The 17365-nt window shown below is 34.6% G+C and overlaps 1 protein-coding gene across 1 annotated transcript; it reads left to right on the forward strand.

Annotated features, from left to right (window-relative positions):
- Positions 1–7453: 7453 nt before the first annotated feature.
- Positions 7454–8800, forward strand: LOC142631174 (uncharacterized). Its single transcript, XM_075805271.1, has 2 exons — positions 7454–8380; positions 8558–8800. Exons 1-2 carry the CDS (start codon positions 7454–7456, stop codon positions 8609–8611), a joined length of 981 nt encoding a protein of 326 aa, XP_075661386.1. The 3' UTR covers positions 8612–8800.
- Positions 8801–17365: the final 8565 nt, after the last annotated feature.

Here is a 17365-nt window from a genome sequence, read left to right on the forward strand (position 1 = left end):
AGTAGGATGGGTCGGCAAGGATTTTCTGGGCCCAATTCCCCCACAATGTCCTTTAAGAAATAGAATTGAGCCTTATAAATAAGTATTATTGCAAAAAGTTTGGTTGTTTTTGTCCAAGAGTCCTCTGGCATGAGAAGAGGAAAGAAGCCTCCTACAAGAACATATAGTGGGTTTCTTCAAAGTACAGTTTGATAGATTTTTGGGGTTGAAAGATACTCGTGGTTGTGTTAAGAGTTTATTGTTTTGTGACTGAGAGAGATTTTCGGTGTATTGGGGGTTTGGGATTGTGAGTTTGTATCATTGTCTTATGTTGATATTTTATTTTATTGTTCAAGGTGAATACACTTTCACTAACCTCCACTTTATGTATCTCACTTTTTGCACAACATATTCTCTTACTTTTTGTATTTCACTTTATGTATCTTACTTTATGCTTCATTAATCATAGTATGTCATATGTTTAATTATTTTATAAAAGTAGGTTCCAGTTAGCTTAACTGGTAAAGTCTCTGATGGTTGAATAAGAGATCTGGGGTTTAATCCCTACTTACACCAAAAAATCGATTGGTGTCTTGGTTTGATAATAAAGAGCTATCATCAGGAGCAGATGTTGTAGGTTGAAAATTAAAAGAAAAAAAATTATAAGAAAGTTGAACAAATACGTGACAAGATGTGATTTGTAGAGCATATATTGAGACAAAGGGTTTGTATTTAGTATTTTATATTACCACTTTAACAATAATCCTATATCCTTACTCTATATAAATATTAATATTATTTTTTATTTTTATTTTTATTCTGAACAGAGAGACAAAAAAGAGAGATTGCTATAGTGGAGGGAATATGAAAAAAAAAATAGAGAGAGACTATTTGGTGAGATTAAAATAATTAGGGTGCAATAAAATAATATTTGTTTAAGGTTGTTACAATAAACATTTATTTTTAGATGTAGCCATAGCAAAATGTAAAAATCTTAACATTGTTGCATTACTAGGTGTGGGGTCTTTATAGTTTTTTACACGTATGGTGCTACATTGAAATGCAAAATAGATTAAAATTCCTTTTAGAATGTTGGATGCTAATGCTCTAAGAGCATTCATAGCAAACTCTTCAAAACAACACTTAGCCAAAAATATAACTAAATCCATCCAAAAAGCTCATGCATTAGGCTCAATAAATTTTCAATTTTTTTTTAACATTGTTTATCATTACATTAAAAAAAAAAAAAAAAAATTTTTTTTATTCATTTTCTTGTTGCTCTATCTCCCTTCTTTTGTAACTCTTTTCTCTTTTCTCTCTCTCTCTCTCTCTCTCTTTCTCTCTCTCTCACATATTATGATTGTTGATGCCCAATTTTGACAAAAGGGCCCAATAGCAAAAGAAGCCCAACAATATGAAGAAGATTGGGAGAAAAAATAGTAAAATAAAGACTAGCAGACCAAAATGGTAGGAATAATGGTCAACAAGCCCACACAAAAGTAATAAGTGGCAAAGAAGAGCCAAATGGGCCAAGGAAGCCCAAGTAATGAAGTAGTAAACCCATGAGAATAGTAAGAGGTAGAGAAGAAGTACTGGGTCGGGGAAGCCCAAGAAATGAATTAGTAAATTCATAGAGTTGACATAAAGACCAATTAACCCGAAAGGTAATAAGAGATAAGGATGTGGTAATTGCGTCGATGTGGTAATTGCGTCGAGGAAGCCCAAAAAATTTAGCAAAAACCCATGGGAGTGAAAGAGGTAAGGAAGAAGGAAATGGGCCGAGGAAGCCCAATGAATGGAATGGGCTGGCCCAATAGGAATGCTGGCCAGTAAAGCCCAAAAGAAGAAAGAATGTAGAAAATGGACTAGCAGGAGCCTTAGCCCGTAAGCCTAGAGGTAACAACAAAGTAAAAGAGAAGTAATATCATAGAAAGAGTAGTGCAGTGGCATGGCAGGTTCATCAACTAGCCCACGAACATGAGAAAGAATGGGACATGAGCCAGGTAGGAGGGAAAAGGTCTACACCCAAGCAATGCTGAGTCTAAAGAGGAGATGGAATGTAGGGAGCGAAAGCCCAAAGACCCATGTATCTTTCACGCCATAAGAGCTAAACAGATGTCAGAACGTACATCAGAATTTGACAAACACAGAGGCAATGGCAAATGCGTGAAGGCTAGAAAAGTAATGGATTCACAGCGGAAGTTGAGCATGCACACAGAGCCTAGACACCACTGACCTTTACCCAACCAATATAGGGGAGTTAGGCCACGGGTCAGGGGTATGAGAGGGTGTGGTATGGCGGTGCGGAAAAGGGGAAGCCTATTTTGGGGTTCTCGCTCAAACTCTTTTGGGAAGAAATGTCATGCTGGGATAACATCTCTCACTCAAAAGAAGTAAGCATGAGTTGGAATCACTAGATGTATGTTATAGAGGTAGGTGGGGGAGAAGTTTAACTTTATCCAAATGATAGTATTGAAGACAAAGGGAGGTAAAAGACAAAACAAAAATCATTTTTGTCTGGGAATGAGATGTGGTGCAGCCAACACAATGTAATGGTAGTGGCTAGGTAGTCGGCAGACCAATGGGCAGTCTTGAAAGGACACCCACAATGAGCTAAAAGCGGTTAAGGGGTAAAAATGATATATCGTCACATCAGACAGTATAAAAAGATCATAGGTGTGAATAGTGAAGGAGGAGGAACAACGGCAAGAAAGAGAGGTAGAAAGAAAGAAAAGAAAGCAGAGTAAAAAAAGAAAGAAAAGATACAGAAATCCCAAAGAAAGGAAGAAACATGAGTGATAGGAATAGAGGCATACATCAATATGCTAACCATTTCTCTCCCTCTCAATAGACCCACTCTTTGATAAGCTAAGAATTCAAGTTTCAGCCATCTAGGTCCTTTTTCCAAAGTGTGTAATCTCTACAGCAGGAGTTCCCTATGAGGTTACCCACATTGGAGATCAGCTCCCTTTTTGGGCTTGTGTCTGCTGAACAGTTAAGCCAATTTCTTTGGCAGACGAATCCCATTTTTTGGTTGATAAGTGACTAACTCGTTATTTTATTGCTAAACTGTTTGCGTAATCTTGTTATTTGTGATTGTATTGCTCTATTCTCCCTTGTTGTGTTATTTATGTATTATTGTTGTTAGTAGAAATATTTTAGTTATCTTGTTGTATCGTGCTTCCTGCTGTAATATCTGTGACAGTTGTTCCTACCATGAGCACGTGGTACATTCAAGGCTCCTGCTAGGGAGTGTTTTTATGGGGATGGCCCAACTTGCGCACAAGCTGACCTAAGATATGTTTCAGTTTGGCCAGTTCCAACTCTTCTACCTCAAAATCACAGGCCGTGGTACAACAGGAGAAATCAAGCCCAAGACACAAAAAAGACCCACCACAATGATTAACACAGATTTGGGTTTAATATATTTATTTTCTCATTGGTGATTCTCTCTCTAGAGATGACTAGGTCATTGGATTGCAACGACAGTGGCTAGATCTATGGATCCATGGTGTTACCAAGCACTTACACCCCAAGAAGACCTGTCATGTGACAACTAAGGCTCCTCTTAATTACTTATGAACTCAAGATCCACCTAGTAAACATGGATTCAATGTGGAACTTAGCACACGCCTGCACAACAAACACTTAAAGAATTGAATTTATACAATTTGTGGTATCACACTAACAATCCCAATAATGTAAAACCCTTAGAATCGCAACCAATTGTGCTCTTGGTTGTCATCTCTAGACTGGATAATGTTCATTGAAGTGAGAGGAATTCGCCACGCTTATGTACTTTCGCTCCCTCAAGCTGTGCATGGAATCCTTAAATAAATGAACAACTTAAAGAAATGAACAACTTTACAAAATTTGATTTAAATTTTTTGGTGAAAGTATTTCTTCAAAATTTGTTTGTACTTCTCTTTTGGGTTACAAGAAAAGGGTACCAACAATCTACAAGGCTTGGAATGAATAATGGCTAATATGGCCAAATTAGTTATAGAGAACCTGTTAAGGGAAAAAAGAAAAAGAAAAATGGGATCAAAAGAAAAAGATTTGAGATTTAAAAAAATGTGAAATGAGGATCCGTTATGATTTGGAAAAAAGAAAAAAGAAAAAAAGAGGAGGACTTGAGTTATATATATATATATATATATATATATATATATATATATATATATAGAGGACATGTTTTTGAGTGGGGGAGAAAGTGGATGTGAGAATTGTAAGTGTTGTGAGTTTTTAGTTTGGGTATGGGCCTTTTGATGGCGAGCGTGTGGTAGTTTTGATTCTTGTGAGATAAGGTTGATTGTTGCGGCTAAAGATGCAAAAGCAACGACACGAAGAGGAAAATAAAAATATATATAAAAAAAAAGCTCAAAGGCTAGTGCTCTCATACCATGTAGAAAACTTGTGATGAAGTGATGGAGAACAAGAAAATTATGGGAGATTTACGTGCACGGAAGTGTTCAATTGTAGTGGTTATTAAAGATATAAAATATTAGTTTGAATAAAACTTGTGTAATGGGGGTATTTAAAACCAGCTTATATGAGAGGGGTATTCAAGAGCTAATAAATATATAGTTAAGTTTATACTAAATTCATGTGGAATACTAGGATCATAACAAATATCCTGCTATGGTCAAGGAATCATAATGAGTTTGAATTTTGGCTTTCAATTTTTAAAGCACTAATTATGTAATATAAACTACAGAATAATTCTAATAACATATGTTTGCATTTTAATATATTCAGTGCACTGATGCACTAGACATAAGCTGTGTCCTTCTAATAACAATTAAAAATGCAAATCACTTTCAATCACAAGATGATATTTAACCTTATGACTTAAGGTATATATTTCATAGATTGAACAAAATAATGTCACAATTTCTCATACACAATAATAATAAAAATCCATGAAAACTAAAATACAATAACTATAATTACACAAAGCAAATCCTTCACACTAAGAAATAACCTAGCAAATGCTAGTTGTAAGATTAGACTGATCCTACGACTAGCATTTGCTAGGTTATTTCTTTCACCAACCCTCATGAAAACCAGCATGTAGACAAAAACCATGATTAGTACCAGTTATATGTACATCAATACCAACTATCTACAATACCCACGAAGCATTCTTATGGGCGGAGGCAGGTACATGGGTGGGGGGGCCATGCGCCCCCCCCCCCCCCCCCCCCCCCCCCAAATTTTGAAAATTTTCTTTATATATATATGTATATAATTATTTTAATATATTGAAAATTTAGCTTACAAAAATAAAAATTGCCCCCCAAATATTTGAATTAGTCCAAGGATATTCTTACAAAATATAATTAGTCTAATAATTATAGAAACATAACTTTTTTTTTCATAATTTTATTTTTTATTGTAAATTGTGTTCTTATAGCTTTTATAACTTATCAAATAAAAAATGTATGTATATAATAAAAAAGTGTGCGCGTTATATATATATATATATATGTGTGTGTGTGTGTGTGTGTGTGTGTGTGGGCGCACGCGCGCGAAGGGGATTGTTTTGAAAAATATAATAGTACTGCAACTGGCCCCTTCAAACAAATTTTTTTGGCTCCGTTATTAGGTGTTTGAAAAACCACAGAAACAATGGTTAGAGTGTACTGTTTATTGGTACGTAAACTATGATTTTCACTAACCCCTTTGAAACTCCCACCTAAAAATGCGAAGTTTTACTTGACTAATAACCCAAAGTTTCACATACATAGGACTCCTTTTCTAAGTTTTCTCATTAACCAAACGTAACAATTAGAAAAACAACACTTCCAAACAAAAATACTAACAAATACACATGGTCATTTTCTTTCCCTTTCACTTTCATATTCCATGATTTTCTCAGCAACCAAAGAGGAATTAAGTGAAGACAAAAGAAAGAAAGGAGTAAGAATACCTTGCCAATACTTAGAACATGTTTCACAAACCAGGAGCCAGGACCATAAAAAAATTGTAGAAAAAGAAAATAAGGAAGGGAAGGAGAACCTTTTCGTATATAAGACATAGAAGTAATCCTTTGAATACCCGTTCTTATAATACATGATATACAATTTCAAAATAACCCATTTTTATAATGGGAATTACATACACAACAACAAAAATTTTGAAATTTGATTTGATTGCTTCAATTCCACAATTTTCTCTATCAATCTTTTTTTTTCCCCCAAAAGATCAATTTTTTCATTTATTCCAATCCCATGCTTCTCTCCAAAAATCCAATGCCTCAATTTTGTCTCAAATAATAGGGACAGTATATGTAATTTTGAATTCTCTCTTGAATTCTATTTTGATTCTATAAATAGGGTCAGTGAGTCATTAGGTTGAGCAATCAGTCCTCCCCTCTATTTTGTAAAGCCACAATTTTATTGAATAAAAATTCAGACGTGTTCTTCTTTAACACTACAATTCTAGCATCTATTATATGCATGTGCCTCACTTCGGAAGGATTAAGCATCTTCTTTTCAATTTTGATTTTCAAAGTATCCGCATTGCTGCCTTGTTTCTTTAATGATCCTGTGCAGCTTGTCCCTTGCAGCATTGTCTGCTATAAAAGCACTTCTTGGCTGCTAAAACATCTAAGATTGGCAACTAGGCACGCCCATCAATACTGGAGACAAGGTGAAATTTAACAAACAAGAACAATCTAAAATATAAAATTGAAATTAGAACAGCTAGGATAACATCTTATGCATATACAAGGAGTCAATTACATGATTAGTGTAAATCTACTCTACATAAAGATATGAGAGAAATTAAACAGATTGAATATTGTTGCCATATTAAATAACAGGGTTCAAGCTGAGCTGATGGAATCAGACATGCTTTTGCAAGGAGCTAGGGGTGAATAAACCAGTCCAAGTCACAACATGAACCCTTTTTTCTCCTTATTTAATTATTTATTAAGAATCAGGTCACAACATGAACCTAAACAAGCCAAATCAAATATAACAGCTTAAGACTAAATATGTATCCACTTCTGCTCCAATTAAAGACTGATTTATTTATATTCATTGGCAGTGTAACTGGAAACATGTACATAAAGATAGGGAAACTCATAGAATACTCTGGAATATATATAATAAATGACTATTTACTTTTTTCATATGAAAAGTGGGTTTCATGATAAATTTAATTAGTAAAATCTACTATATTTAATCTAATCGCAATTTAGTGGAGTGTATAATATGAAATTAGAAAAGGTTAACAATTACTTTGGTTTTTCTGCGACGGGATTGCTTCATAAGATGTTGCAATAAATATACTAGATACAAAACAAAATAAAACAAAACAAAACAAAAAATAAGACAAATTAATGAGCTAAAAGCATAAAACAAAAAGTTCGAAAACATCAAAACCCCATTAGAGAAGTAGGGACCTTACACCTTTATCCTTCTCCTATTGTTTTGTGACCAACCATTTTTGCAGAGGCCTCTTTTCAATGACATCGACTCCAGCTGTAGAAACACAAACCCTTCTCCTTGATCCTTCTTTTGAAGATAATGACGTTTTCTTCCAACACATATATGACCTGTTATTTCACCAGCATTCCTTAATTATGAGAGCTGAGAATACCATAACTGAAGCTGTAGCTTACAGTAACATGGTGAATTCCAATAACAGCGACATCAATATACACATGGCAGAGCACATCCCCAGAAAAAGATCAAGAAAAAGAGATCAGCGTGTCAAGATTAATACTGCTCGAGGACCAAGGGAAAGGAGAATGAGATTGTCCATTAAAGTTGCCCCGGATTTTTTCAAACTGCAAGATTTGCTAGGCTTTGACACGGCCAGCAAAACCCTTGAGTGGTTACTCATAAATTCAAAAGATGAAATTAATAAGCTGGAAATTGAGAAGAAGCACAGTTTCAGCGTTGGTGTCAAGAGTGCTTCTTCTACTTCTAAGTGTCAAACTATGTCTGGCATTGATCCTGTGGCAATTTATGACAGAGATCAGAAGGACAGTGTTTTGGAAGAGAAAACTTCGACCAAAGAGAAGAAGATTAGGCAGTCAGTGTTACGCAAGAGTGCATTTCACCCTCTTGCAAGGGAGTCAAGGAAAAAAGCAAGGGAAAGGGCACGGGAGAGGGCAAGAGTAAAGATGAGGAGTCGGGTAGATGAATCGAAGTTATGCGAAGTGGCAAGCAATTGTAACTTAAGCCAATTAGGTTCTTGGAGTAAATTTGAATCTGGAGAAGAATCTGGAACCCAAAGCCATAACATGAACACTTTTGAGCTAAGGGAGCTACCTGAGGCTGAAGAAGGAAGCGTTCACGCTGGAGAACATTTTGGGGCTTCAGAAGACATGGTTGACGATGATTATTTGCTGATTTTCAATTCTCACAATACTGGAATTCTCCCGGAGGTAAGTTCCAAAAAAACAATTCTGGAATTTTACAAATATGTTGTATAATTAGTAGTCCTATAAATGTACTCAATCTAAGCTGGCTTTTGTGTGCTATGACAAGCATGCATAGTCAAACAAATCGTGTCAAGTAGTAAATTCTTCATATTTCTGACCACCTCAAATTATTGGTTGCAGCGTCAATTTGCAGACTTTGAATTCTTTGACGAACCATGGGACGCCTACAAATGAAATATGCTAACAAGGATTATCTCTCAGATGCGTCAAGAGAATAAACATTTGAAGTATGATAGATGATGCTTGCTTTCTTTTTGAAATGTAATATATAACAAAAGTATCTCTCCTTGTGCAATTTTTTCTTAACTATCTCGTGAACGATTGTTGTGCCTTTCTCTTTATAAGAATGTGTATCTTTCTTTTGCTTGTCTCAAATGCAAACTTATGGTATTTCATGCAATGGTCAATATGCACTTACAATTATAAATTCCAATAGATGTTTAAGAGATATTATGGTGTAAGGAACTCAGTTTAGGTTTTGGATATTCTTGATATTCAAGTGGGTTCTTGATAATTTGGATGCTAGGATTTTGGTATTTAAGGCCCTTAGGATAGTTGATGTGTCGAGTCAATTCTTGAAGTGGAATGCGTCTAGGGTTTGTTTGGAAGAAATTTTGGGGTTTAAGATGTTAAATGGTGCATGAAATGTGGCATACGTTGAGAGAGTTACAACCTCCAAAAGAAATAAAGATGAGAGAGAATGAGACTACTTCATGGGAGTTAAGGCACCTTGTTACAACCTTCAACTTGTTTCAGCTTCCTTTAGTCTCACAACATTATCACTCCCTAAGGCACCTTGTCTATAAGGTGAGGCAATTGTCACATAACTCCAAATATTTCGATGCTCATCATGGAAGACATTACTTACTTCTTCATCCAATTCTTGAACATAGGCTATCGCTTGTGCACTTGGAATGGTCGGCACCCTTCTATCAAGAAGAGCTTGAAGGACTTGCACTTGTGACCAACATACCATTTTTTTTTTATCACAATTGTAGCACAAGCCCTTCTTTAGTCATTCTTCCGTTAGCACCAAAGAAGTCTTTTGGATGAGTATCATAGGATTTTGTTCTATGATAGGATCACTCATTGGTTTTACATCTTTGATGGGAAGCTTGCCCTTATCTTGTCGTGCCTTGATGACCTTCTTACATGAGGTGAGGCCGAAGGAAGCCTTTAATAAGGGAGGATTCAACATCTTATCTAGAATCCTTATTTGATCCCTTAAGCCACTTAGGAAGTAGCTCAATTTGTGACTCTAAGAGCCCCTTAATTCGGTTGGAAAGAGACTCGAATTATGCTTTTTAACTACCCATCATTGATGTTTATCTTCATCCTATAAGAGCCCCCAATGAATTATCTTAAGTTGTTGATCCAAATATGATTTGTAGGGCCCTTGAGAAAGCCTCTGAGCTATTGAATATGCCTAATTCCTTTGCATCTTTGAACCATACTGAGGCTTCTTCTTCAATGTGAAGGGAGATAATAAGAATCTTTTGGTGTGCTAGGGTGTTGTAAAATTTATAGACCTGGTTTGCCTTGTATACCTAACAAGAAGGATCTTCTCCCTTGAATCTTAGGAATTCAATCTTGATGGACTTCAACAGATTTGGAGCAAAGGCTTCTCCCTAAATGGTCAATGGAGTTTTGGCAAGTTGCAATGGTTTTAGGGAGTTGTGAAATTCCTTCGACTATTATGAATTGATGCTTCAATACCAATTGTATGCAACCTGGTTTAGAATTTGGATATTCTTGATATTCAAGTGGGTTCTTGATGATTTGGATGCTAGCGTTTTGGGTGTGGCTTTAGGGTTAGTGTAATTGATGTGTCGAGTGGGTTCTTGAAGTTGAATAAATCTATAGTTTATGTGGAAGCACCTCTAGAATTTTCGGTGTTTAATGAGACTACTTAAAGGCAGTCACCACCTCCAAGAAAAGGAGAAAGACTATAGAGAATTAACAACAAACAATGCAACAATTGGATTCCTCTTTGTTATCATCAGTAATGATTTCATTGTCTCGTTTCTACAACTCATGCATTATTCCCACTGGCTACAAATGGCTCATTCTTATTGGATTAACTAATTAGGTTTGCATAAATAATATCCATGTGCTTAATGTGTTACGTGTGCACCAACTCTAACTAATTGTAACAAACTTTTGAACTAACTACAAGACATGTACTTTAATCAATCCAAGCATGTGTCACAATCACAACTGATCTTATGTATGTTCAGTCAAGGATTCTGCAAATGCATGGAGTTTGTAGGAGCTACTCATGAAATTTGAGCGCCATTGGACAAGCTAGTGCCAATCATCACTTCAAGGACCAAATCAACTACTAATTGGAGCAATCTATTTTCCGGTCAGTAAATCCTTTAATGCTAGGAATTTTCAACTTATTTCAGCTTCCTTTGGTCTTCTAATATCATGTCCCAAAAGGTCCAAACCTATTATAAGATCATGTCCTATAGAGTAAGCACACTAATCTTAGGGTCATTCTTGGGTTGGTGATGGCGGTGCAAGCTTTGATGGGTGATGATTGTGGTAGATGTGGCCATGAGGTTCAACATGACTGAATAGGTAACTAGTTTTTTTCGTGTATCAAAACATTGTCCAAGATGGAATTTGGCTCTATTACCATGTTCAAGTTGTTGAGTGATTGAAAGAGAATAAAGAGAAAAACAAAAGCAAAATAAGTATTTAACGTAGTTTGGCCTAACAGCTACATCTTTGCCATGTTGGAGTGTATGTTAAAATGAACTCATTTTAGGATTTATATATTAGAGTATCCTTGATTTTTGATGTTTTCTCCAGTCTTTTACATTTGGAAAAGTGTTAGGGTTGCTATGGTTTCATGTTTGTGGACTAACTTCCCAAATGCAGTGCAGTGGATGAATTTGGTGTTTCTTTTCAGATTTGATTGAATAGAGACTTGAGTGATCAACAATCCCTTTTCAGGTCATGTTTTCAAAGTCTATTGGCACCTAGTAGTGCAATTTCAACATATCATTATCAATAATCTCATTGCATCATATGACAGGCAAGGAAATTAAATTCCCACAATAGACATGTAGGTTCATCAGGAAAGCAAATGAAGAAATTAAAAAGAAACATTAATGTTTGCTAAAGGGGGGATGAAGAGGTTTGGCCATGGGAATGTTCAGGGTTCCGAATTAAGAGCATGCAAATAATAACAATGATACTAAACAATTAGCTCGACGAAAAAGTAAAGTTCGAATTCAATTTGATATGTGTGACCAAAGAACTAAGAATATAAAAAATAAATATTAATAAAAGTAGTATAAAACATTAAAACAACAACCCTAGAATAAGTATTATTCTATACAAAACGACATCAACATCCCAAACATGTAGAGCTACTAGCCTTTTCTTAAAAAGTGATGAAATTTAGCTCAAGTAGGACTGTTTTCACTTAAAAAAATTACCTTCATCCTTGTTGGCGAGCTATAGTAAAGGTTCAATATATAATTAACAGAATATATTGCTTATGCCGGTAATTTATGTCTCTTCATTTAAAGCAAAATATGTTATGAATCTATTTCAAGTAGATTCCAGTAGTACACTTCATTTCCTTTATGAGGACACAGTAAATAAATTGTAATTATGTAAGTGAACAAATAATTAGTAGGCCCTAAAGCCATTTCTTGTAAATATATAAGCAATATATATAAAATTATATGCGTCTTCTCTGATCTACGTATTAAACTTTAGTTGATTAGTCTTTTTTTTTAAAATTTAGACCTAGTGTTTTCATATTCTGAACAAACTTGTTGTTTTATTAGCCAAATTTGGGCACAATCTTGTAATTCTAAAGTTGTATGGATCCATTGTAATTCTAGTAGCTGAGGATGTATCCATTGTATATTTTGTTTTCTAAGAAAATAAAAACTCTAACTTCAATCTATTTATAAAAAAAAAAAAAAAAAAAAAATCTTCAAGTTAAATTTCCCATGATAGACACATTTAAAATTTATTCTAAAGAGTTTTTTTTTTGTTGTTGAAAATATTAAAAAGAGTTTATTTGGTTCTTAGAAGTTGTTGGAAATTATTAATTTTGAAAAGTCTATAGGGAATATTTTTATTTGTCTAGGATCTTATCTTAACTCAAAAGTTCTCTCTCCAGTTTTCTCCTATAACTCTATAATTAAAACTATGTTTGGTAGGAAGGATGGAAATATAAAAGGATAAAAAACATATGTGCTTTCTATCTTGTGTGTTTGCTATAGAGGATAAAAAAGTGGAATAAGAAAAAATAAATCTAAATTTCCTTTGTTTTGTTAAGAAAAATAAGACGATAGAAAACGTAATTTGTTTAAATTTATTGTCATGCTCTTATTACATAAATATTAATTCTTTTTACACACGTTTTATATATATATATATATAGTTTAATATTTTTTTAATTATTTTTTAGGTTCTAAAAGTTTAGAATTTTTGGGTTATAGATTGACCCAGTTAATTAATTCAATTATTAAAATTGATTAATTAAGTCAAATTACGTGCAAATTGTGGATGCACCAACAAATTACCAAATAAATTAAGTACAGCGAAAATAAATTACCAAAAACCTCATTAGGTGAATTTTAGGTCACCATTCTCAAGAATCCACTAATCAAGTGGTTACAAGTACGAGGAACCTTACCACTACCCTGGCCTATACCAAAATATCAACCTGCAGTTAAACCTTTGCTCCAATACCCAATTAGACTTGATCTTGTAATATACTTCTTCACACGTACAAATCCTAGTACGTGATTAATTCTAGTAACTTGATTGGTTGTTGTTGGCTGCAAAATTCTTCACTTTAAAGCACGTTAAAGATCATGAAGCACTTGGTTACAAAACCATAAGACACACAAAATACAGTAACTTCTCATAAAGTGTATGAGTTCTCTAATTGAGTCTCTGTTTCCATACTTGATGACTTTTAAAATAAGCCTTTTATATGACTAGGGTTGTAAAGAGAGAAACCATAATCATCCAAGTCATCATGGGCTGAAATTCAAATCTAAGAATTCTGAATTCGGAAGTCACAATAGATCGAGCTTGTGTCGAGCTTCCTCGTTAAACCTCGATAGGTGCTAGTGTCGAGTTTTAATGAAACAACTTTTCTTTACTTATTTCTTAGATCAATTTTCATGTCTTTAATGATACCACTTGTAAAGTAAACTTCACACACTTGTTACATTAAACCCAATTTCGATCTATCCAATTACAAATAAAGTACGCTTTGTCAACTGATAAGTCAATACATAAAAAATATAATCCTAACAAGAATAATTGGCAAACCAAGAACACAAACTTGTCTAGGTATAGATCATAGAGTCTATAGGGTATATTAGATAATGCTCAAGGTTCTGCAAATCAGAATACAATAACAAAGAAGCTGCAGATTCAAGAAAACAAAGTTTGTAGCTCAATTGATCGAAGCTCGATTCTATAGAATTTTATTAAAGCCCAACAGCTCATTACACACTTAGAGTTTCAGTCCAAATTCACTAAGTATATAAAAAAAAAATTTAAACAAAAACCCTAATGTACGTTTTTCAATTCTTGGAGAGCTACTCTTTTGATGAGATCTAAGAGATTTTATGCCTTCTACTCTTTCAAGCATTTACCAGAAATCACACACCCCATTATTATCAGAGGAATCAAGTTGCAATCCAAGCTTCAAATGTCAAGTGTATTGAAGATTATAGTGTGGACTGGACGTTCATGTTGAAACAAATCCATATTAGAGAAGTTTATAGGATTTAGAGCTAAGTTTGTTAAATTTAGTTAGGTTTACTACGAATTAAACATTCTGACTATAAATCTCTATTTGATAATGGATTGTTCTTCTTAGGATTGGTCCTCCTAGATTTTTTTACCTTGAAACTAGTTTATTTCATTGGTTTTCTTGGATTATCATATCTTGTGTTATTTAATTTTCCGTTGTGCATGATATGTTTGATTATTTTTTTAACTTAAGGCTTGCATAATTAATCTAATTAACAACTTGGCTTTAAAATTGGTTAAACAATGTTTGTCTCAAGGATCAACTAACATTATTTGTTTAATTTTTTCTATCAATTATTTGTTTATGCTAGTGGGAAAATGTATGGAAAAGTGATTTCTTTTCCTTTGTACCTAACGTGTTTATGGTGCTGACACCTCTGAAAAGATGGTTGAATTATTTTGTATAGTAGTTGTGTGTAAGTATTTGGTTCATTGGGTAATTGCTGGAAGTGTAGCTAAGTTAGTACATCCTTATCTCTTCTCAAAACAAAACAAAACAAAGCAAAACAAAAAGTACATCCTTAGAGCAACCACATTAGCTCGTGTAAAAATTTTCTCTATTTTAGACAAAAAACCTCATTTTAAAATTTTACACATTCATTTTTACAAATCACCCACATCAGTTCATCTATCCTACCACCTCTATTAATTAAATAATAATTTCCTCACTTTTTTTTATTATTACTCTTCAACTGCCGCACGCCTTCTCTTCATTTTTTGGTAATTTCTCTCTCTCTCTCTCTCTCTCCTTCTCTTCATTTCTTCTCTTCATTTCTGATTCATGTCTCTCTCTCTCTCTCCTTCCCTTCATTTCTCTTTCGCTCTCTCTCTCTCTCTCTCTCTCTCTCTCTCTACCCATCTCTCTACCCATTTTCTAGCTCCAATCTCCAATCTACAGCACCGATCTCCGATCCCAGCCGCGATCTCCGATCCACGACCACCGAGCCCAGCTGCGATCTCCGATCCACGCCGAGCCTAGCCGCGATCTCCGATCCACGCACCGCCGAGCCTAGCCGCGATCTCCGATCCACATCGAGCCCAACTGCGATCTCCGATCCATGCAACGCCGAGCCTAGCCGCGATCTCCGATCCACGCATCACTGAGCCCAGCCGCGATCTCCGATCCACACTGAGCCTAGTCGCGATCTCCGATCCACGCAACGCCGAGCCTAGCTGCAATCTCCGATCCACGCACCACCGAGCCAAGCCGCGATCTCCGATCCACACACCACTGATCCCAGCTCTGATCCGCAGCTCCGCCGACCAAAGCATCGTGGGTGTGTTTGTGTATCTGTGTGTTTTTTTTTTTTTTTGGGAGCAAGTGTATGTCTGAGTTTGTTACTGAGTATCTGTGTTAATTTCTCTGTGGATGATACTGAATTTGTTGAGTTCATTGAGAACGGAGAAGAGAGAGGAAAAATGGAGCGAACTATTTATGGAATAAAATAATCTATACACGAGCTACAGTACTCGTGTATATTTATACGGTACTGTAGTTCGTGTATGGATTTCCACATTTTTGGCTATTTATACACCCACTGATGTGGGTGTTTTTTTGCATAAAATGTGTAAAAATTGTACTTTCTTTTATTTTACAAATTTTTAACTGAGCTGGTGTGGATGCTCTTATGGACCCAAATTTGGGAAGATCAGTTTTTGGCAGAATTCATTGGGGCATCTTATTTTACTTCCCTTGTGAACCAAACCAAGGAAAAATCATATTTTTATTTCATTTTTCTTTCTTAAGTTTTCCATCCACCCCTTCACTCCAACTAAATACAGTGTAAGAGTTTTCGAGCCTAGGTGTGTCAACAAAAGTACTTCAAGTTCCCTTTGTTTTCTAAATAAGACTCTCCCTTTGTTTTGTATTGCCATTAATGTTTCCTTGAATTTAAGCATCTATCACTAGCGTCAGAGCCAATCTTTGCAGCCTCATTTTAGCCGACATCTCCGTCTCAACATCGCAGCAACTTCCAATTACCACTTGATGCAACAACTTTTCGGTACAGCCAACAAGGTGTGGTTAATCCATCTTCCCTATAATTTTTGGCATGAACAAAGCCGAACTTACATGGGAAATACTAAAAACTGAATTCCAAGGCTCTAGCAAGGTTGTTTATGTTAAACTGGGAACTTTTTTTTTTTTTTGTTGAGAAACTGCTAAACTAGGAACTTAATGGAGAGAATTTGACAATTTGGCAATGAAAAGTCTAGGAGGAAACTGTTCATTTATCTAGAAAACTCTCTATATATTTAGGTTCTAATCTCAACTGCATGTCTTATAATTAAATCAATGTATACAAATTGATACAGGGCATTTACAATATCTTTATAAATGTTTCTAAAAAAATATTTATAATAAAGATTATGTGACAAATAATTTCATTCATAAGGGTTCAAATTTGTGTTGTTAGATATCCTTGAATGAACCTAGAATCGTATCAGCTTTGACTATTGCAATGCCAACCTAGTTTAGTGTGCTTTATGACAAAATTATGATTAAAAAATATTTAAATATGAAAATTGGAAAACAAATTTCAATTCTATAGTTGTACCTTGTAACATTTTGTAGATGGTATAAGTACTGCTACCGCTGTGGTACCTATAATGTAGAATCCCACCATAACAATATTCACAAAATATTAATAAGGGAGCAGAGGTACGGATAAAAAGAAATGAGAGTACATTCGCTGTAGCAACAACTCTATTTATAGCATTCATAAAAAAAAACAAATGAAGCTTATTAAGAGAAGTATTGAATAATTTTTTTAAAAAAAAATGCGTAAATGCACTTTTAGTCCCTACATTTTAGCATTTTTTTCATTTTAGTCAATACATTTTAATTTTAACACTTTTAGTCCCTAATTTAATTAACGTGTTCCATTTTGGCCATTTCTGTCAGTCAACCGACGGAAATAGCTGAGGAGGCAGCCGGAGAAATTAAAATATTATAAAAAATGCCACATCACCCATGACACATCAGCATTTAAATTTAAAAAATTAATTTATTAATTTTAACTAAATAATAAAAATAAAAACAGAATTAAAAACTAAAATTCAATTGAAACAGAATTTTAAAAATCATCTTAAACTCAAACTCTATTCTCTTATCTCAAACTCAAATAC

Source organism: Castanea sativa, chromosome 4, assembly GCF_040712315.1.
Source record: "Castanea sativa cultivar Marrone di Chiusa Pesio chromosome 4, ASM4071231v1".
Lineage (NCBI taxonomy): Eukaryota > Viridiplantae > Streptophyta > Magnoliopsida > Fagales > Fagaceae > Castanea > Castanea sativa.